Here is a 22,434-nt window from a genome sequence, read left to right as displayed (position 1 = left end):
ACAAGATTAAATCTGCGATATCGCATCGGAGGAAGCCAGCAGAGCACATCGCATCGGAGTAGGCCAATGAAGTGTATCGGAGGCAGCCTTATGGAAATTGCGATCGCGATCCAGCGACTTAATGTGGACCGTTGATCGAGCGCACAGATCAACGACGGAGATGACATTTATCGCATCGCAGATTCCAAAGGGGAGGACTTAACCCGCAGGCCCGAAGACCATGCAATATGCGATTTGCGACTTACCGCATCGCAACACGACAAAGGGAAATGACCCGAAGCAATGTGGTGAACCGATGTGCGATTGTGATCAACGATATTGATTGCATCGCCATAATACAAAGGTTATGGACCATGACCGTCGGCATTGCGACATGCGACTTGCGATAAAAGCGCAGACCCTAAAAGTTTATAAATACGACTTTATATAATTTGAGTTCCGTGGTAAATGGTATTTCGGGCGGAGTTTAAGCAGTAAGTGGTATTGGAGAGGCTCCGCTCGATTCCATACACTGGCCGACACGTAGCATGCCGCAGGAGAGAGAAAACCGCTTTTTCGGGCGGGTAATCTCCGTGCACGTAGGCCACCCGAAATGGCTGTCAGCCGTTGGATTGGGAGATCATGGATCAACGGTGGAGATCGAGCAGACTACTTGATGTTTTGGGTTGGATACAAACCGTCGAATTGAAGGCAAATCAACGGTGGGCTTGCGACAACGATAAAACACAGGCCCGAGAGGATTATAGAGCGGACTTGATATCATTTGAAGTTCGGCTTGGCGTTTTTGTCGGATTTTCTATGTTTTCTGTGTATATCCTTTGGGAACTAAAAATACGTTGTTTTGAGGGTTTGTGTCGGGGGAAGGCCAAATTGTTGGTTCCACCCGTGCCCGCCAGTCTTTCCGCATGTTAGCTGCCTCGTGCCCCAATGCCTTAAGCGTTTCACAATGATTGTTTAAATGCTCAGTAGGGAGATGAAGGACAGCGCCGGGAGCCAGAGAGCTTGAACAGGGAAATGAACAGACAAATGATGTTAAGCTTAAAAAGCCATACCATAATAGAACAGAGACAAGTTGGAGTTCAAAGACAGAGGGGAGACAGAGAGTTCAGAGAAAACACACAGTTATGAACAGTTTATCAAAGGCACTAAGAGGGAGAGTTTGTGCACTCTTTAGACTCGAGGTTTTCGAGTGAAATCCCTGTGTAATATCACTGTTGTTGTGTTATGGCTTCGATTGAGCTCACACCTGTAAACTCTGCTCTTGAAGACATAATATAGAGGATCAACACTGAAAGCTGGACCAGGAGACGTAGCCAGGGGGTTTGGTGAACTCCTTCATTATTTTGACTGTGTCGACGTGTGTTTATTATGTTTTATAACTGTTCATTGTCTATATTATTCACAATCTTTTCAATCCATTGCACTAAATAATATAGGCATTCCTGCACATGAGTCTGTAATACCTTTTCTTCTTGATTTAGTATCCATTTCGGATCAAGTGGTATCAAAGCATTTGGTTTTGGTTTTATTAAGGTTAGACAAGCTTGTGCTAGATTTTGAATGCTAACTAGATTAAAGCTCAGACTAGGAGAAGGAGAACTTGTTGAGGCTAATCCAGAGATTGGAAGAGTCTATTTTCAGAGGAGAATGGTAGAAGAAGCTCCATTGGGCTAAGAATCTCAATTTATAGAAAGTTTTAAGGCACTCTGAGCCATGGTGGAAGAGATGTATCTGGAAGTTAAGAAGGGTCGAGGTGAAAGCACTTCAACACCTAAACCAAACAAAGGAGCAGAGGAACCTTTTCTAGTTGTCCCTCCAGAAGGCAAAGGAAAAGGAGAAATGACTCCTCCACCATCTCCTCCATCATCACCTTCCCCATCCTCATCATGTTCTAGCTCTTCTAAGAAGAAGAAGAAAACTTCCTTAATCAAATTAGATGTGAAGTTTGATTTGCCAATTTATGATGGAGAACTCAATGCAGAAAAGCTAGATAATTGGATAAGACAAATTGATGTATATTGCAGGGTACAGAACGTTGATTCAAAAAGGAAGAAGATTTAGCTGGCTAGCCTTCGACTTGGAGGAACTGCACTAGTATGGTGGGAAGGCAAGACACAAGCTGATCTGCAAAAACATGGTAAAATCATTTCTACTTGGAATGAATTTGTTTCTGCTATCAAAAAGAAATTCTATCCTTTAGCTTACATGCAACAGGCAATGATGAGTTGGCAAACTCTTCATCAATTGAAGGGTCAAAGTGTACAGAGTTATACTCAGGAATTCAGAAAGAGAGCTTTAACTCTAGGTATATCATTAGACTCACCTGAGACTTTATTGAAGTATATAGGTGGTCTTCATTGCTATTTAAAGCATATTGTTCTCATGTTTAATACCACTAGCTTGGATGATGTATCAGTTCAAGCCACACATCTAGAAGATAGAGGTAAGAATGTAAACCCAAAGATTGGGGGATCATCTAAATTTTCTGTAAGCAAGAGCAAGGAAAAGAAGAAACTGAAATGGAAGGAGAGGAAAGGAAACATTGTAAAGAAGGATAAACCTTCATGCACTCATTGCAAGAAATAAGGACACGATGAGGCACACTGCTGGTCTTTGCATCCAGAACGGAAACCTAAGAAGTTCGATGGAAAGACGAAAAAGAATGATGTTGCTATTTAGCAGGACTTGGGATCAGATTTAGGCGATGAAACAACAATTACAACCACAGGTATTAAAGGTAAAGATTCTGAAGCATCCACAAGTAATTCTGCACAATCTGTTGATAATGAAAATAATGAGAGGGAAAGAAATGAGATTTTTCGTATTAGAGTAATTTCCAAGCACAATAAGATTGATACTTTGTTTGATAGTGGATCACAAGTAAATTTGTTTTCTGAAACAATTGTAAAGAAGTTGGGATTACAAATAAAACCTCATGAGAAGCCATATCCATTAGGTTGGTGTGTGATAAAACAAAGCTATAAGTAACGAGACAATGTAAACTTAGGTTTGCTATTGGATCAACATTTGTAGATGAGGTTGAATTAGATATAGTTCCATTAGATATATGTGGTATTGTTTTGGGAAGTCCATACTTGTATGATAGGAAAGCTATTTTCTATAGAGCTGAGAATAAGTATCAACACACTAAAGATGGAATAGAATACATTGTAAGAGCTCATAAACTCAAAGATAACTATTCTCTCATAAACTCAGGGCAAATGAAAAGAATTGTGAATTCAAGTAAGCAATTTTTACTAATGGTTGTAAAGGCAAAGGATCTTGAAAAATCCAATGCATTTGAAGGCTGTGATTCTAAACAGAAAGCTGATTGAATTAAAGTTGTTTTAGAGTATGATGTTCTATTTCAAGAACCAAAAGGTCTGCCACACAAGCGAGAAATAGTACATGATATTTATTTGCTGCAAGATGCTCCATTACCTAACATTGGAATGTATAGGTTGTCAGCTTTAGAGAATGCAGAGATAAAGAAGTAGGTACAAGAATTGCTAGATAAAGGGTTTATACGACCAAGCACACCACCATGTGGATCTCCAATCGTGCTGGTGAGAAAGAAAGACGGTTCGTGGAGAATGTGCATTGATTATAGAGCACTAAATAAAATAGCGATCAAGAATCATTATCCTCTTCCTTGTATTGATGATTTATTAGACCAATTGAAAGAAGCAATTTACTTTTCTAAGTTAGACTTGTGAAGTGGTTATCATCAGGTCAGAGTTGCAGAACAAGATGCATGGTAGACTGCTTTCAAGACAAAGCAAGGACTTTATGAATGGTTGGTTATGCCTTTTGGCTTAACTAATGCTCCTGCTACATTTATGAGAGTTATGAATGATGTACTCAGACCATTTATTGATGACTTTGTAATTGTTTATTTAGATGACATTCTTGTTTTTAGTAAGACATGGGAAGACCATGTAAAGCATGTAAAGCAGATTTTAGATGTTTTAAAAAGAGAAAATCTCTATGTAAAAATGTCAAAATGTGAATTTGGCAGAACATCTTTAAATTATTTGGGCTATATTGTAGGGGGTGGTGAATTGAAGATAGATCTCGCTAAGGTGGAAGTCATTGTGAACTGGCCTAAGCCCAAATCTGCTACAGAGGTTAGGAGTTTCCTAGGGGCAGCACAATACTGGAGAAAGTTTATTGCTAACTTTTCTTTGATTGCAACTCCATTACATGCTTTAACATGATTGAAACAGGTGTTTAAGTGGGGAGGCAAACAACAGAAAGCCTTCGACACCTTAAAATAGAAAATCAGTACAACACCAGTACTAGCACTGCCAGATCTTCAACATCCATTTGAGATTGAGACAGATGCCAGTGACTATGCCATGGGAGTAGTGTTGATGCAACACGGAAAACCCATATGCTATCATTTTGAGACATTTACTTCTGCAGTAGTTAATTATCCCACATATGATAAAGAATTGTATGCATTAGTACAAAGTGTGAAAAAGTGGAAACATTACCTAATGGTTAAAGAAACAATCATACATACAAATCATCAACCACTTCAATATTTGCACTCACAAATTAAATTGCAGCAATCAAGACATTATAGGTGGATGGGTTTTCTACAGCAATTTCATCTTGTCATCAGATATAAGAAGGGCATACACAATAAGGTTGCAGATATGTTGTCAAGACCAATCATAAATGCATCTACTATACTTGAGCATAACTCAGTAATGCATGAAAGTTACATTGAACAATATGCTCAAGATGTAGATTTTAAAGATGTATATGCAACTTTAAGTCATGGAAAGCAAGTAGAAGAAATGGATTATTATGTAAAGGACCAACTCTTATATCATTTGGGAAAGTTATGCATTCCACAAACTGAAAGAGTTAACATAATCCGAGAAGAACATATTTCTCTCATATCAGGTCATTTTGGTGTAAGTAAAACAGTTGCACAATTGCAAAGGTTCTGTTATTGGCCAAGAATGCATGAGACAGTTTCTAGATATATCAAAGGGTGTACTATGTGTGCTACAAGCAAGCCCAATAATCGGAAATTAGGCTTGTACACTCCACTTCCAATTCCTTCTCGTCCTTGGGAAAGTGTTTCCATGGATTTTGTTGGGGGATTGCCAAAATCTAGGAAAGGTCATGATTATTTGTATGTTGTTGTGGATAGGTTTAGTAAAATGTGTATTTTGATACCATGTAACAAGCAGGTTACAACTGAACAAACAACAAAGTTGTTCTTTCAGAATGTATGGGTTCATTTTGGGTTACCCACTTCTATTGTATCTGATCGAGATTCTTGATTTGTTGGGAAGTTTTGGTCAAGTTTATGGGAGTTGATGGACACCAGGTTGAAGAAGAGCACAACATTTCATCCACAAACAGATGGTTAGACAGAAGTGGTCAACAGGACAGTGATCCAGTTGCTCAGAGGCTATTGCAGCAAGCATCCCAAGCTTTGGGATGAGCATTTGTGTTATGTGCAGCATGCTTACAACTGTGCCAAGCACTTTTCTACTCAGAGATCTCCTTTTGAGACTTGTTTTGGTTTTATACCATAGTCTCCCTTGGATTGTCTATGGTAAAGACATAGCAGTTGATGGACATAGTGATGTGGACAAAGCAACCAAGTTCATTGAACAAATCCAGGAAATTCACCAGGCAGTACAAGAACAACTGGAAAGAACTTAAGAAGTCGAGCCAAGTACAAGGCAAGACATGACAAGCATCAAACTGAACATAGTTTTCAAGTTGGTGATCAAGTCTGGCTGTACATCAACAAAGACAGAATGCAAGGTGAAGGTAAGAAGCTAAAACCAATAAGGTATGGACCTTTCAAGATTTTTGATAAAATTGGTGAAAATTCTTTTTGCCTTGATTTACTAGCTTTTATGCAGGTCTATTCAATCGTTAATGCAGAAAACTTGAGATTGTATGAACTTTCATTGATTGAGGATCCTGAAGAGCAAAGTCAGTTGCCTTCTATTGGGGATTTGTTGCCTGAGTATCTCAATGAGTTACAGGAGGACACAATTCTGGACAGGAAGATAAGAACTACGCGTCGAGGCGATGTTGAGTACCTAAGAGTGGGACTCAAAGGTTCAAATCCAAACAAAGCAAGATGGATAGAAATTGGACAAGTGAAGGAATTGTATCCTCACTTGATCGATGCCTAAAACCAACTTTTAGTGGTCCAAAAGCTTTTCAGTGGGAAGGCGTGATCCAAAATGGATCTTGAAACCTCTAAGCCTTCAAATATCAGAAACAGAGTATCGCAGAGAAACATTGAAGGAATGGCGGAAAACAAAGTTAAACAAAGAATGAAGTCTCGTTGCACTGGAGTCGTCGGATCGCCCAGATCAATGGACAACATTGAATCGGCGATATCGCATTAGAGGAAGCCATCAAAGCACATCGCATCAGAGTAGGCCAACGGAGTGTATTAGAGCCAACCTTATGGGAATTGCGATTGCGATCCAATGACTTAACGTGGACCGTTGATTGAGCGCGCAGATCAATGATGGAGATGACGTTTATCGCATCACAGATTCCAAAGGGGAGGACTTAATTCGCAGGACCGAAGACCATGCGATATGCGATTTGTGACTTATCGTGTCGCAACACAACAAAGGGAAATGACCCGAAGTAATGCGGCGGACCAATGTGCGATTGCGATCAGCGATATTGATCGCATCACCATAATACAAAGGCTATGGACCATGATCGTTGGCGCTGCGACATGTGACTTGCGATAAAAGCGCGGACCCGAAAGGTTTATAACTACGACTTTATATAATTTGAGTTCCATGGTAAATGGTATTTCGGGCGGACTTCAGGCGGTAAGTGGTATTGGAGAAGCTTCGCCTGATTCCATACACTAGCCGACACGTAGCACGCCACAGGAGAGAGAAAACCGCTTTTTCGGGTGGGTAATCTTCGTGCACATAGGCCACCCGAAATGGCTGTCAGTCGTTGGATTGGGAGATCATGGATCAACGGTGGAGATCGAGCGGACTACTTAATGTTTCGGGTTGGATACGAACTGTCGGATTGAAGGCAGATCAACGGTGGGCTTGGGACATCGATAAAACATAGACACGAGAGGATTATAGGGCGGACTTGATATCGTTTGAAGTCTGGATTTGGCGTTTTTGTCGTATTTTCTATGTTTTCTGTGTATTTCCTTTGGGAACTAAAAATACGTTGTTTTGAGGATTTGTGCTGGGGGAAGGCCAAATGGTTGGTTCCACCCGTGCCCGCCAGTCTTTCCGCCTGTTCGCTGCCTTGTGCCCCAATGCCTTAAGCGTTTCACAATGATTGTTTAATGCTCAGCAGGGAGATGAAGGGACAGTGCCGGGAGCCAGAGAGCCTGAACAGGGAAATGAACAGACAAGCGCTGTTAAGCTTAAAAAGCCATCCCATAACAGAACAGAGAGAAGTCGGAGTTTTGAGACAGAGGGGAGACAGAGAGTCAGAGAAAACACACAGCTACGAATAGTTTATCAGAGGTACTAATAGGGAGAGTCTGTGCACTCTTTAGACTCGTGATTTTCGAGTGAAATCCCTGTGTAATATCACTGTTGTTGTGTTATGGCTCCGATTGAGCTCACACCTGTAAACTCTGCTCTTGAAGACATAATATAGAGGTCGACACTAAAAGCTGGAGCAAGAGACGTAGCCAGGGGGTCTGGTGAACTCCTTCATTATTTTGACTGTGTCAATGTGTGTTTATTATGTTTTATAACTGTTCATTGTCTATATTATTTGCAATATTTTCGATCCATTGCACTAAATAATATAGGCATTCCTGCACATGAGTCTGTAATACCTTTTCTTCTTGATTTAGTATCCATTTCAGATCAGTATATCTAGGGCACTCCCTCTAGATCTCATCTTCATCAAACCCAAAACAGGATGAAGAGAGATCACAAGAGTGAGTGAGTGTCAAATGAATTAAAGTCCTCTTCTATTTATACTAAAACGCAGAGCACAAGAGGGGGTTATTTGGTTGTTGGCCGACGTTGATGAATTGTCCCATAACACAAATAAACTCATATCTCCATGAATACTTCTTGGAATTGGATGATCTTTAGATCAATCCTACACCTCTCGATGAGAGGGATCCAAGAAAAATATCAGCTTCCATTAATAAGATGACCCACATGGAGTTTGGCCCTAGTTGCCAATTTTAACAGGAAGGCTCCTTGGCATGTGGGCATACCTCCCGATGCTACAAAAATCAGCACTTGCTCCTTCAAGATCACTAAGATTCTTGCTTTCCATGGCGAGAAATTTGAAGTGCCATCAAGTCATTCCTCAACTTTCACATTGGTTACCATCATGGCTGTCTTGAGATTTATCTTTCAAGCTCGTTGAAGTAACCTGCAAATTATAGATTTACTTTTCTCTCAGAGCTGGAGCTTTGATACCATGTTAAAATATCCTAAAACTAGGTATCTAAGCAAACAAATCTGATCTAGTTACTTGTTGGTAATAATAACTTTTGCATACAGCGGAAAACGAGTAAAACAATCACACACAATGCACAAATATTTCTTCCTTTCTAGATTAGTTCATCATTCAAAATTATCTTCAGAATTTAGAAGAGTTCCCTTATAGGGAAAATTAGCTCTGAGAATTAATCAAACTAACAACAAAAGTGAAGGTTACAATTTGCATGGAAATCGAGGTAGCCTGCCCTTAGAGCCATACGACGATATGGAATCCGTATGGACGATGGTACGACCTACTCTGTTGGGCTGTATGGTTGCTCCTTTCCTTCCTGTTTGTTGGTGGTTTGTCCTTGTTGAAGATTAGTTGCCTTCTCCATGTTGAAATACTTCTGAAATCCTTGCTAATGGCTGAAAATGAGCTCTTTGATTTTCTCCCGCACTCATTTTATTTGTGAAATGAATGATCTTGTGTCTTTGTCCTTTACCCTCTCTTTCTTTTATAACTTTGACATGAGCCAGAAACCTAATCATCAATGGTTGAGATCTGACCGTGAGATCAATGGCTACCTTGTAATTAAATTATTAAGTGACCCACTTTAGTCATTTTATTAATTTAAAATCACTTTAATAAAAGAATGGTCACTTAATTAATTAATTAATAAAGTGAACTTTAAAAAAAGCATAGGATACTTTTAATGATGATTTCCGTAAGTAGATACCCTCATGGAAACACTTGTCTGAGCTACAAACACTAACATGGAAGGCATGTTAGATGTTTACTAGGGCCATCTCTTCCCTTGATTAACTGTATTGATGAATTGTTGTAAGTCATGGGCTCATCTTCCCTTTTGCTTGGGTTGTAGAACTGCTGTTAGTGCGTATTTTTATGCTTGTTGTCTTTTGGGTGGGCTACATTAGTGGGGCAAATTTATGTGCCCTAGTCTTTTGATGAACAACTACCACCTCTAGTTTAGGACTTTCATTGGACTTGAAGGGTGTTTAGGAGTTGCAAAATAGAAGGGATTTTGGAGCCTACAACTACCTTTTATCTATAATGTGGATAATTATTCGTGAAAAGGCATTTAATCATTAATGGCACAATTAAGTATTCTTTCTACAATATTAACACTTCATAACCATTGAAATCATTGTGTAGTTTGGTAATAGATCTATCACAAATATGAATTCATCATTTGATACAGGCAAACTCAAATATTTTCAACAAAAAATCTCCTAAAATACAAAGCTAGCAAATTATATTTTGGCTAGAAAACAAGTCAATGCAATTGATATTATGCTAAAAATTGAAAATGTTGAATGTTTATTGAGAGATGGATGTTCATAAAAGATGAGCAAAATAGGTCAATTCTTGGACTCATTAGCTTGCTCTTTTACAAATAACAGATTGGATGCTTATTGGCGACATGGCTTTGTTCCACAATGGAATTTGTGTCTCCAAGTGAATCTCAATAATCTCAAGAAGCGAGTTGAAGACATTTCTGATGTTGGCAACTTACGCCTACAACAAGAACTTTGTTGTTGTTTGGTAGCTTCATTACATTGATATAGATGGCTTCGTACAACTCGAACTATCTATTTTGAACAAATATAAAAATAATTTATAATCTTAGCATTGAAATCATTTGTCCACTTGTGTGAGTTATCCCTTAGTATTTTCTTTGATGCCAACAATCTTGTGGCTCCTTCATTCACTTCCTCGACTTACCCTCATCTTGGTTTTGATACCATGTTTTTACACACACACGTGTTGATAAGAATACACATTATATTGAGAAAGAGTGGATTCATCCATTCATTAGATGATACAACATCTCATTTTGTAGTAGGAGAGTAGAGGTACAAGACATAACTTCCAAATACCTAATTAGTAACCACTACATTAGTTAGTACATTAAATGTCTCGTTATTACCTTACTTTATCCGGGAGAATTTATTGTATGTCTGTGTCTATGTCCTAATATGTTCTAAATATAACCATTGTCTTCAACAAAATGCCTCTTTTGCTCATCTAAGGTTGACTCCAAAGGTCCTTAAGACAAGATCTTAACCATGTTCCTCCTTTGAATTTCCTCCAAGAACCCTAGCTTATAAGATGAAGAGAACAAATACAAATGAAGAAGAGTAGAAAGAGACTATTTTGCTATAGCTCTCACATCTCTAACAAAAGTATGTGATTATGTTAGTAAACTACAACGAAGATGACGAAAGTGACATCTCCTCCCTTTATTTATCTGAAAGGTGAGGGAGGTTGACAATAACTAGTGGACCTAGTCCAAGGCAAGCAATTTGATTGAACAATAGATAGGCTGCGGTGAGAAGCACACTCCAACTCCAAGTGACATGTGTTAAGCTCCAAGGTGAATATGTCCAACAATCAAAGGTTCAAGGAAGAGTGTTCATGAGAGGTGTCCAACATGTGTGTCACGAAGAAGTCACCAAGCTACATAGGCCTCTAACATCAAGGAAGAGCGTCGCATAAGCATCAAGGGATGGCAATCCCTGAGCAAGTTAACTTCAATGTGTGTGTGCATCAAAGAACAACCAAAGACAATCAACACACCATACAACGCACTTCTCATTAAGTACCCTCAAGCATGATGTAAACACTTTTAGATTACACTAAAAGCTAACACATTGCAGTAATATCATGTAGTCATAATATTCAAAATTAGCTTTTTGAATTCAAGGGCTTATGGGGATGCTATTTGTAAATACATACACGGTATTTTATAGTAGTTATGAAGTGTGATAAACGAAATATCTAACGCCCATACCTAAACTGTGAAGTGTAGAAAACGTTCGATTAGGTGAACTTTTGGAATATTGGACAAACATTGTTGCATGTGATTTCTTGATCCTGAAAGTCATTAGCTTAGTTGAGGTAACATTTGACATTACTGGTGTTGTTAGTAATGTCCCATGGTTCGTCTTCGATAATGATTAGGTTTGGTTTGAGTTTGAATTTTTTGATGGGGTTATGATAAGGTTCGCCATTAAGTTCGTCCATATATATTTTCTATATGTATAGATATACTAAATTGAAAATCAAATATGGGATAAAATTGTAAGAAATCAACATCAATAAAGAAAAATGCTATCACAAACATGGAAACTCCAAGGATAGATTACAAGCTTAAGTTGTAACATCAGGTTATAATCTTTGATATATGGACTTGGTTAATGGCCACGAGGTTCAATTAGGCTCGCCGAACCTCAAAATCTTTTTAAGGTTTGCCAAAATTCGAACCTCAAGGTTGAAGTTTGAGGAACCTTGTGACATAGGGTGTTAGCTTGTTTTGGCTAGTGCCAATTGGTGTTGACCAAAAGTAGATATATGGCATATCTACTTGTTATGGCAAAAAATTTGTGCATATCAATGTTACATTTATCGTTATCGACAATTTATCATCGGGAGTCCAAAATATTAATTATCGGCAATATTAGGGAAAATAATAGAAATTATCAGGAAACTTTAAAAGATAAAAAAAACAATCATTTTTTTCTTTTTTTTTTTTTCAAAATTTTTAACTTCTAAAACAACAACAACAAAAAAATACATTGCTACATAAATATGAAAATAAAATTGATATATAAGATGTGAAGTGATAGTAGATACATCAAATATTGATAATGAAATATCATATTTGTCATGAGTGATAAGATCTAATAGAATGATATGAAATCATATCAAAACAAAAATAAATGTATCTTATGAGATGAATCATGGCAATGAAAACAATGACTTTACCATTGTTTGTGTTGAAGAATTTAGGGCAAAGTAGTGTTGTGTGATTCTTCGTTACTTGATAACAATTTGTGGAGTATTTTTACTTTTCCTTATTAGCTTATTTTTCTTCTTCTTCTTATTAGTGCATATGTGTGTACTTCATCAAACTGTTTCCAAAACATAAAAAAACAAGAACACAATATATTGGCTCTCTGCCAGTGCCAAAACCTCTCTTCTCTTGAGAGGAAAACCCTTTAGTGAATTTCTCTTATTGAAGCTTCTATTGGTCAATGCTAAGCCCTAGAACCTTGACAAAGAGATCCTCCAAGCACAAGTCAAGTCTTCACTCCTTTCTGCTCCATATACCCCGACACTTCTTCCGACACTTTGTTTTTCGACGCTTCGTCCTCCTTCTTTCGACACTTCGTTCTTCTACTCCTTGGTAATAGGCTCTCTTATACTAGTTCTAGGAGAGTCTCTAATGTTTGATCCTTAGTGAGATCTTTCACCAAGAGTATACCTTCTTTCTCTTGACCCAATCGAGCTTCTTCCTGATGTATAATTCAAACTTGATATAGTGGTAATGCAGCACTACCTTCTCGTACGTGTGGGAGGTTTCATTTAAGATTTTAGCTCCTTTTTCCTTCCCTAGAGAGACCCTCTTCTTCGCTTGAGTATGGGGCCTAATAGGTCTAAGTTACTAGCCCAAACAAGGAAGAATATATAACTGTGATCTGATTGATGATATAGCTGCAGACTATCCTTCATTTCCTCGCATGTGTGACTGTGTATACCTTAGAAGACAGTCCCTCAATCTTTGTTGTTCTTCCTCCTTACTTCGCTGTCCTAGTAGACCCTTTACCTTGACTTCCTTCGTTCTTCTTGTCCCCTTTCTCTTGCGGATTTCAGAGCTTAATTGGTGCGTTGTATTTGGAGTGGACAACCTTTATTTAGGCCGACTAGTCACCTTTATTTAGGCCGACAGTCCCTCTATTTAGGCTGACTAGAAGGTCGACTAGTCACCTTGTTTGTAGGCCAACTTTGAGGGTTGTTTTGGAGGCTGATTTGTTGAGCAGACTTCACATAGTTTCCATGGTGTTGTAGCATGCTTGAAGGAGCTTTTGATGATGCCATTGCATAGGAGTAGACTTGACTTTGCTTGGAGGTTATCCCTTTGACTTTGCTTGGAGGTTATCACTTTGACATTTGCTAGACCTATTTGAATGAGCAAGAAACTCATTGACATATATTATAAAATAATTTTTCTTTTCTTGAATAAGTACAAATATCAAAATTACATTATGAAGACGGAACCTAGTTACATTTCCTTCAACACTCCCTCTTAACTAGGGAGGTATTCATACAACATTACAAGGTGTCTAGCTATTATCAATCTTGAAGAATTCACATAAGAGAAACCAGATTAGCAATCCATCTGTTCTAGCATCATATCCATCAACATTATCATACTGCAAGGCCTTGACTAACAACTCCATCTCTTTACAAGACCGTGAGCTACAATGTTGGTGAGACCAATGATTTATAGACACCTTCATCATTCTCTCAAGGTACATACCCACTCAGGTGTTCTCCGAGTATGACCTTCTAGGACTATACTTATCTTGGATTGCCAACCCTCAAAGAATATCAGTCCTCTTGCTTACTCTTGTCTTGGATGCCCACACATCCTTAAAGAGTATCAGATGCCAGATGATTACCTAATCCTCCCATTCTTTCTTCCCAAGTGAAGACAAGAATGTTGTGTCTATCTTGTGTCTACATTTCCATTCATGGCCTTCATCTAGACTTACGATTGTTAGTCCTGGTCTAGTGCATGACCCATGAAATGGAAAACACAATTGTCACTCCTTTGTAATTAGGGGTGATCCAAAACTCCCTCTTGATTAGGGACCTGTTAGAGCTCCCTCTTAACTAGGGACTCTTTCATTCATCAACAACTTCTTCTTTGGGTGTCCTTCAGTTGCTTGATCTTCTTCCTTTCTTTGATGTCATGAAGACTTTGTTCGAATTTCTTTAGGTAGGGCACCATCTATGTAGGGCACCATCCATCGGTCACTTTCCTCCCTGGTTTGTCATGTCATGCTTCCTTCGTGGAAAGTGGCTTTCTTGCCATTCATCAGGTTTTCTTGTCTTTGCTACTCTTTTGTCATCTTGTCCATGCTTCAGAATATTCTTCTCATGAATGCTTCGTTGTACTAGTATGTTTACAAGTTTTGACCTAGTAGCCCATCATGACTTCATCTTGATATTGCTTCAACATTGCTTTTTCTTTTGTTGGATGGCTTTTTCATCACAACATCTCTGTAGAGTAGAATCAGTTATCTGCACTTTTTATATCGCCAAGGCCTTCACAGATGTCAAGGGTCTTTTTTTCCTTTATCAGAGTTGTCTTGCCTTCTTTCAGAAGATATCTTCAAAGTATCTTGTCAGATAGCGATTCTCGGTGATCATGGTGTTTTTCCACTTGCTTGATCTCTTTCTTTATTTGCTTCTTCTCAGATAGATAGGTCAACCATCTAATACTTCTTGTGATAGCATTTCTTCATTGCTTGATTTTTGGACCTGTCAACATTTCTTCTTGCTTCTTAGTCAACAATCTTACACTCCTTATGTGAGCATATTCTTTTGTTGACCTTCATAGCATTGTACTACATGCCTTCGAGCATGTCCTTGGTGAAAGAGATTCTTTCATACTTGATCATGTTATAGAATTATTCCGATGACTCAATAATATACAAATGATAACATGACTAAACTTTGATGCATACATACCTCATCTTGATTCTCCTTTGATCATCCTTTGGTGTGGCCCTTCTTGCTTCATCTTAGCTTTCCTGCATATCATCCTTTTCTTGAATCCCATGAATGGGATTCCCAATGAGACGTCTGCTTTGGTCCATGAACCTTCTTTTGAAGATTCCTTCATAGGATCTTTAAAGATCCTTGGCTTGCAAATGTTTCCTTTCTTTTGATGATGGATGTGTTCTAAGATTCTTAATCATGATCAATTTTTCTCTCATCATGGATGAGGTCTTATACTAGGTATGCTTCTTCTACGTGAATGTCTTGAGCTATACCTGCCATGCTCCTATATTCTAGAAGATATTTCTACTCATGCATTTTTGTTCTTATCATAAATGCTACATCTTCATGAGTCTAGAACTCTATGTACATCATGCTGCTAGATTTTAGAGGATGTTTCTAGCCATGCAATTTTAATTTATTCCTACATGCTCCTATCCTACTCAAAACTTTGATTGAAGTCTAGAGGTAAAGAGTTTGACCTAGTCATAATAGAGACTAAAGGTAAAGAGTTTCATCTTCCTTCTTTTGCTTCTTTCCTTCTTCTTTGACCTCTTGAGTTATGTAAGCTTCTTACCTCTTTCTTTTGTTGTTGTTGTCCTTCTTAAACTTAGGACAATTCCTTTTGTAGTGTCCATATTCTTGGCATCCAAAACATTGGATTTTGGACATGTCTTTGTTGTTTGTTCTTTGTGGATAAAATTTGCCAAATTTACCCTTTCTTTTGGCCATGGTAGCAAATGCTTGCTCCTTTGATCCCACATCTTCCTTTGCCTTAAGTCTAGTTTCCTTTGTTCTGCATAGAGACCACATTTCACTGAGAGTGGTTGCTTCCTTCTTGGCATATATACTTGATGTGAAGTTTCCCCACTCCTTAGGTAGAGCATTGAGTACTACAGTTGTCATCTCTTTGTCAGACATGACTTTCCCAAGCTCTTGAAGTTGATCTATCATTTCAGAGATTTTCATGAAGTAGGGAGCTATTCCTTCCTTTGTTATCTTCATCTTGTCTAATTCATTCCTCAGAGATATTACTTCTCCAGTTGTGGATGCTGAGAATAGCTCTACTAGCTTATCATAAATTTCTTTTGATGTCTCAAACTTGGAGACATAAGGAATGAGAGAGTCTTTGATTGATTCTATCAGAATCCTTTGAGCTCTTGTTTCATCCTTATTGTACTTGGCTAAGGCTTGAGCTTGTTCCTTAACAGGGACAATGATATTCCCTTTGACATGTTCAAGGAGTTCATTCTCCTTGAGAAGTAGATCAATCCTCTTCTTCCATGCAAGAAAGTTATTGGTACCTACCAATTTATAGCTATCCTTGCAGAAAGACATTGATGTATATTCAGAAGGTGACATGTACTTACTTGATAGATTTTGAGATGAAATGGATTTGCTTCTTCCTTGAAGACTTGATGGCTTGTCTTCCTTGGATTTTGATGTTCTTCAAGTTACCTTCTCCAAATGGACTTGCTTGATGATGAGATTTGCTTGATGACTTGTAGCTTGATATAGGTCCTGCATTTCTTCTGGGACTTTGTTTTCTGGCACTTCGTCCTCCTTCTTCCGGCACTTTGTTCTTCTACTCCTTGGTAGTAGGCTCTCTTATGCTAGTTCTAGAAGAGATTCTAATCTTTGATCCTTAGTGAGATATTTTACCAAGAGTATACCTTCTTTCTCTTGACCCCATCGAGCTTCTTCTTGATGTATAGTGCAGACTTGATATAGTGGTACAACAACCCTACCTTCTCGTATGTGTCGGAGGTTTCCTTTAAGATTTTAGCTCCTTTTTCCTTCGCTAGAGAGGCCCTCTTCTTAGCTTGAGTATGGGGCCTAATAGGCCTAAGTTACTAGCCCAAACAAGGAAGAATATATAACTGTGATCTGACTGCTGATATAGCTACAGACTATCCTTCCTTTCCTCGCACGTGTGACTGTGTATACCCTAGAAGACAGTCCCTCAATCTTCACTGTTCTTCCTCCTTACTTCGCTATCCTAGTAGACCCTTTACCTCGGCCTCCTTCGTTCTTCTTGTCCTCTTTCTCTTGCAGATTTCAGAGCTAGATTGGTGTGTTGTATTTGGAGTGGATAGCTTGTATAAATAGAGGACTGTCCCTCCATTTAGGCCGACTAGTCAGCTTGTTTGTAGGCTGACTTTGAGGGCTGTTTTGGAGGCTGATTTGTTGAGCAGACTTCAGATAGTTTCCATGGTGGTGTAGCATGCTTGAAGGAGCTTTTGATGATGCCATTGCACAAGAGTAGACTTGACTTTGCTTGGAGGTTATCCATTTGGCTTAAATATATATTTATACAGGGTGTAACATGCCCTTAAGGCCTTCAACATTTTCTTTTGACTATTCATCTCACCTATAACACGTTGACATGTGCTAGACCTATTTCAATGAGCAAGCAACTCATCGACATATATTTTAAAACTAAATATATGTACTAATATCAAAAGTACATTTATGAAGACCGAACCTAGTTACACTTCCTTCAACAATTTGCTTGATGGAAAATGGTCAATTCATCGTCAACAATGTTATCCGAACTGGACCAAAAGATTAGGTGACCAAAAAAATCATAAAATATTCAAATTTTGAAAAGAATATAATTGATGTGCATCCATATGAATCAAAGTTCTTATACACAAATATGCAAACTTTCTCATGTAAATAACAAGGGTGCATATAACCAAAATATCACCGAGTGCAATCCATCTCTGAATCGAAATAGATCAATAGAGAGAGTCTAAATGGCCTCCAAAATCCAAAGAAAGTCATGCTACAACAAATAGCTACATAACATCAAAACCATTGCCAATATTGGGATCATATTCATCAAGATCACCCATTAAAAATTAAATTAAGATAGAAAAAGCTTAACATCCTAATCAATAATTTTGCTCGAGTGAAGTGTTCATTTTTACTAGTGTCATGAAGCAGGAGTTCAACAATCAACGCCATCAACATTGAGCTACATAGAGGGCTTGGTGATCTTGATTAAATTTTAGTTCCATACCCTCGTACATCACAGAATCTAGTAGAAACATTTTAATCCTACCAATCCTGAAAGCCTAAAGACTTTTTTGAATTCAGGCTTTTGTGATCCATATTGAGTAATGAAGAAAATATTTTCGGTAGTAATCACATAGGAAAAGGATTTGCCGACGCATTTCGAACCATCCAGTGTGGTTCATCATCAGGAGAAGATGAAGAGGCAGATCATGGCACCAATTTAAATAGAGAGCAATGTAGAGATCCTTAGTCAAGCTAACGACTATAATAAACGACTAGTTTTTGAAAAATAATATTTTAATATGTAACATTAATTATTAAGATCAAATTATATTAAATAAAATCTAATAATAAGTTAGGGTTCGATATATAGTTGAATAATTAGATTGAAAAGAATTAAAAATTCAAAGTCAAACAAGAAACAAAGAGCAAAGTCCTATCAATAATTAATGCAGTCAAGATCGTAGATGTTGATTTGGGGTAGCATCAGATGTGCTGTAGGCCTAAAATTTTGAAGGGAGGCTTGGGCACATGTATTCCAAAGAACCCATAAAGCGTTTTGGGAAATTCCACCGAGAAATAATTTTATTAAAATAATTAATATTTTTTAATGGGCCCCTAAGTCTAAACTTAGGAAATTAAAAATATTAATGGGTAATAATCTAATTGTGGGTGTAACTTCAGAAGAAGACGAGGATCAAGCTAAAATGATCTTAGCCATTGTTTAGTTTTTAATCTGGGCTGTTGAATGTCAATGAGAAGATTAGTTAAGGAAGCTTGTGGGTCATTTGGAAAACACACCGAGAGATCAAGAGATCAAATTTCTTAAGTGAGAAGTTTTAGGAGGAAATTTTGATGGAGTAGATTTTTTGCAGTTGAGGGGCAGAGATAAGATCCAGAGAGAGAGATTTTCTCAGCTGAAGAATCATCAGCAGAGAGAGGGATGTACCTTATTGGTCACTTGCCACCCTCATTAGATGGATGTACCTTGGACATACTATCCCCTTTAAGGGTTGAAACCAGCTAATAAGGTACTTGGTTAACCCCCTTTAGAGCCTGGAGACACTAGCACATGCCAAAGCCCACTATGGAAGGGCATGCCATTATGAAGTGCCCTTGTTATCCATGATTTGCAAGCTCTTTCACCCTATTGTTTTAATGACTAGTTGTACTGGAAGCCTAGGGGATGCATTGGATCTTATGCAGAATTACATGTGGTTTCCATTTGGGTTTGGTCTCCCTATATGGGATCTTAGCCCCAGAGGTTTACATTGGCACATGTAGGGTATGCATAGAGAGCCACTCGCCTCCACAACAACAGATAACACTCTACGGATCTTTATATATGCTCAAAGATTACTAGCGATCCACTTTGGGATGATGGTGATATGCTTGGTACATTATGCCCAACAAGCCCCCATAGTAGCCCCACACTCTTGACACGTGTTCCGAGATTTGTACGATGTCATGGCACCATTTATTCCACCACTTTGACCCTTGCAGAGGATCTCTGATCCATATGGACACCCATGGGGTCATCTATGTGCCCTCATACCCATTGAGAGCACCACAAGTCTACTACTTGGAGAACAAGGGACCACCCCCTTGTCCATCATATTCCGAGGAATTTGTTCTTGAATATGGCACTTCAGGATATTATTGAGCCTTTGGAGGGCCCTACGACATGCACTTATTATTATTTGGCCTCTTGTGAGGCTTATTTTTACATTTGTGAGCTAGCTTGGTGGGCCTGTCACCAATAGGGGTTTTATTTGCACATTATTTTATCATTAGGGGATAATGTAGGCCCATAGGCTAATTAGAACTCCTTATGAGGCTATATATTGATGGTAGATACACTCATTTGTGTCATCACTTGACTTGGGATCTCTCTAATCAATAGAGAATTTTCGCACTTTTTCCTTGGTGGATATTTTTGGAGATGGATGAATTTTGATGTATGGATTTGGGCTATTTCTCTTTTCTTGGAGCTTTATTGAGCAAACAAAATGCTGGTTGGATATACTCTATAACGTTGTAAGTAAATTTTGATGCTATTATTCTTGTTGCTGCATACTGCTAAAATTAGGGCTAGTTGCTGCTTTATCAAAATGTGGAATTGGGCATGTTTTAGCTAATTTAATGTATAGGACAATGTGTTATGAATGAAATGTCCTAGAGAATCATTTATCTTGAGAAGCTTGCATCATTTGCTTTGAAATATAAATGCTTGAAGGTCACTTTTCTTTTCTTTCTCTCAACATTGGACGAAGTTGACTTTGTGGGCCTCCTTGATCAAGAAACGAAGTTCTTACTCATCATTATCCTTGACTCCATATCCCCAAGTGAACTAGGCACTGATACTTCAAAAAAGGTGATCATTTCAACCCTCTTTTAACCATTTTCCCTTTTTTCCCCACGTCTAGCCCCATTAGGTCACCTAGGGCATCAATTTCCCAGGAATTGATCCAAGGAAAAAATTCGATCTCCTATAGGCTATTGCGTTAGTGGGAACCCTCCCTCTCCTCCAAATTTGAGGCAATTCTAATAGTGGAATCGCAAGCCCTAGCTATGGGATCGAATTGTGGCTAGGCATCCCCAAGGCTAGACTTCAATAGGATCAATTCAACCTTTTGAAGAAAGTATTGTTGTTTGGTCCTTTCACCTCACCTTGTCCAGGATAGGAACATCATTGGTTGCTATATTCCATCCCTGAACTTGGACTGGGTCCACTTTGCCCCGTGTGGTCCCACTTCTAAATAGAGACTATTTGTCAAGGACCATTTAGGAATCCAAGTTTCCCAAGGATTATAGGGATTGAGAAACTTGTTCATAAGCCTATCCTTTCTCCCTCAACCCTCCAATCCTCACCCCTTATCCCTGGTGGACCAAGTCCATGGCGTAAAGAGCAAGCAAGCTCCATTCTTCACTCCATACTTGGGAAAGGGTTTTCAGGGTCACTTCTCACCTATCTATTGACATATACTTTACAAGTGAATCCCATTGGTGAAAGTCCGTAAAGAGTAGGGAGACTTAGCTGTGGTGACAGTGGGCTAAGCCTCCACAGTTGCCCCTAACCTAGCAGTTGCCCCTTAGGAACCCCTTTAGGCCCCTGCTGGTTTGAGTGGTAACAGGCAGCAAACGAAGTTATGGAAAACCTGAAAACTATAGGGCTAAATTCAAAAGCAAAACTGTGCCTCTTTTCAGTAATTTGAAGTCAGACGATACTAAAATGGGTTGAAATGATGCCCATCTATACCAACAGATTGTTTGTCAACCTTTAGAATTCAATTATCTCATGCTCATGATCCATATTGGCATTACATTTTTCCTCATCTCTGCCATGAATATTGGAGACAGCGTTTCCACATAACATAAAATTCTGCTTGCAATAAGAATAAGTGCAGCAACATCAGGGAGCATCAAGATCATTGCAAAAAAGATTAAGATGGACATCAAATTATAGTGCAATAATGATGTTGTTTCACATTTTTTAAATGGCTGGAAGGAATGCATATGTGAAGTATAGGAGGAGGTAGAGTCATCAAGAAAGTGTGCAACAAAATGAGTGATATCTAAATTGCTTTCATTAGGATCCAGATCATGCTACTGTAAATCTTTTCCTGTGACCTGCTGAAGGGCACATTTTAATGGGTTAAGCTTTATGTACTTAATATTAACTACCTGAAATTTCCTGGAAATGTTTAGCCTGTGTTGATCTTTTAACTTTTTTTAGCTATTTGTATGGTATGAAAGATGGTTTAGGTGTGACGGGGATTAAATCTATCTTTTTCGCAGAGTTAAAATATAACCAGCACAGACGTGCACTTCAGATATATATTCAAGAATGGTAATGGGCATGTATCTCCTGGGGAATTAAAATGAAGTGGAGCATTGTGTACTATAAAATTACATTTCTTTCAAATGAATTGCATCAAAATTGTATTTGGAATTGTTGCTCGCTATTTAACATTTGTCAAGGTTCTTAACCTCCTAATGAATTTATATTCTTTGTTTTGAGCAAGAGACCCATTTGCTAAACGTTCTTTATTAGGTTACATCTTGATTGACTTGTTTATCCTTTTTGCAGTTGAGTATATTTCTTTTCTACCTCATATTGGAGTGTTTTCCATTTGTGTAAAGTGTGAGTTGAAAAACGATGTGCGGTAAGGTGCCTGGTTCTATGTTTACTTTTTCACAAATTGGTGTTGCTTATGGAATGTTCAGGAACTTGAAACAAAGTTAAAAACATGCAAGGACGAGTTCAAGGAATTTGAAAGGCAGGATGTCAAATATCGAGAGGATATAAAGCATATGAATCAAAAATTGAAGAAAATAGAGGAAAAACTTGCAAAGGTATCTTGTTAGCTATGTCTTATATGGTATTCTGGT

General features: G+C 38.3%; 1 protein-coding gene across 1 annotated transcript in view; it reads left to right on the top strand.

The window, feature by feature from the left end:
• LOC149202734 (structural maintenance of chromosomes protein 4-like) overlaps nt 1-22,434 on the top strand; it is a 177,914-nt gene that overhangs the window by 71,376 nt on the left and 84,104 nt on the right. Inside the window, exon 9 of the mRNA XM_089403236.1 lies at nt 22,270-22,398. Coding sequence (XP_089259362.1) covers nt 22,270-22,398 — 129 coding nt within the window. The remainder of the gene's footprint in view (nt 1-22,269; nt 22,399-22,434) is intronic.

The sequence above is a fragment of the Pinus tabuliformis genome, chromosome 2_1 (assembly GCF_031772625.1).
Source record: "Pinus tabuliformis cultivar Carrire ecotype Pingquan chromosome 2_1, CPIR1, whole genome shotgun sequence".
Lineage (NCBI taxonomy): Eukaryota > Viridiplantae > Streptophyta > Pinopsida > Pinales > Pinaceae > Pinus > Pinus tabuliformis.
This window is presented reverse-complemented; position numbering and strand designations above follow the sequence as displayed.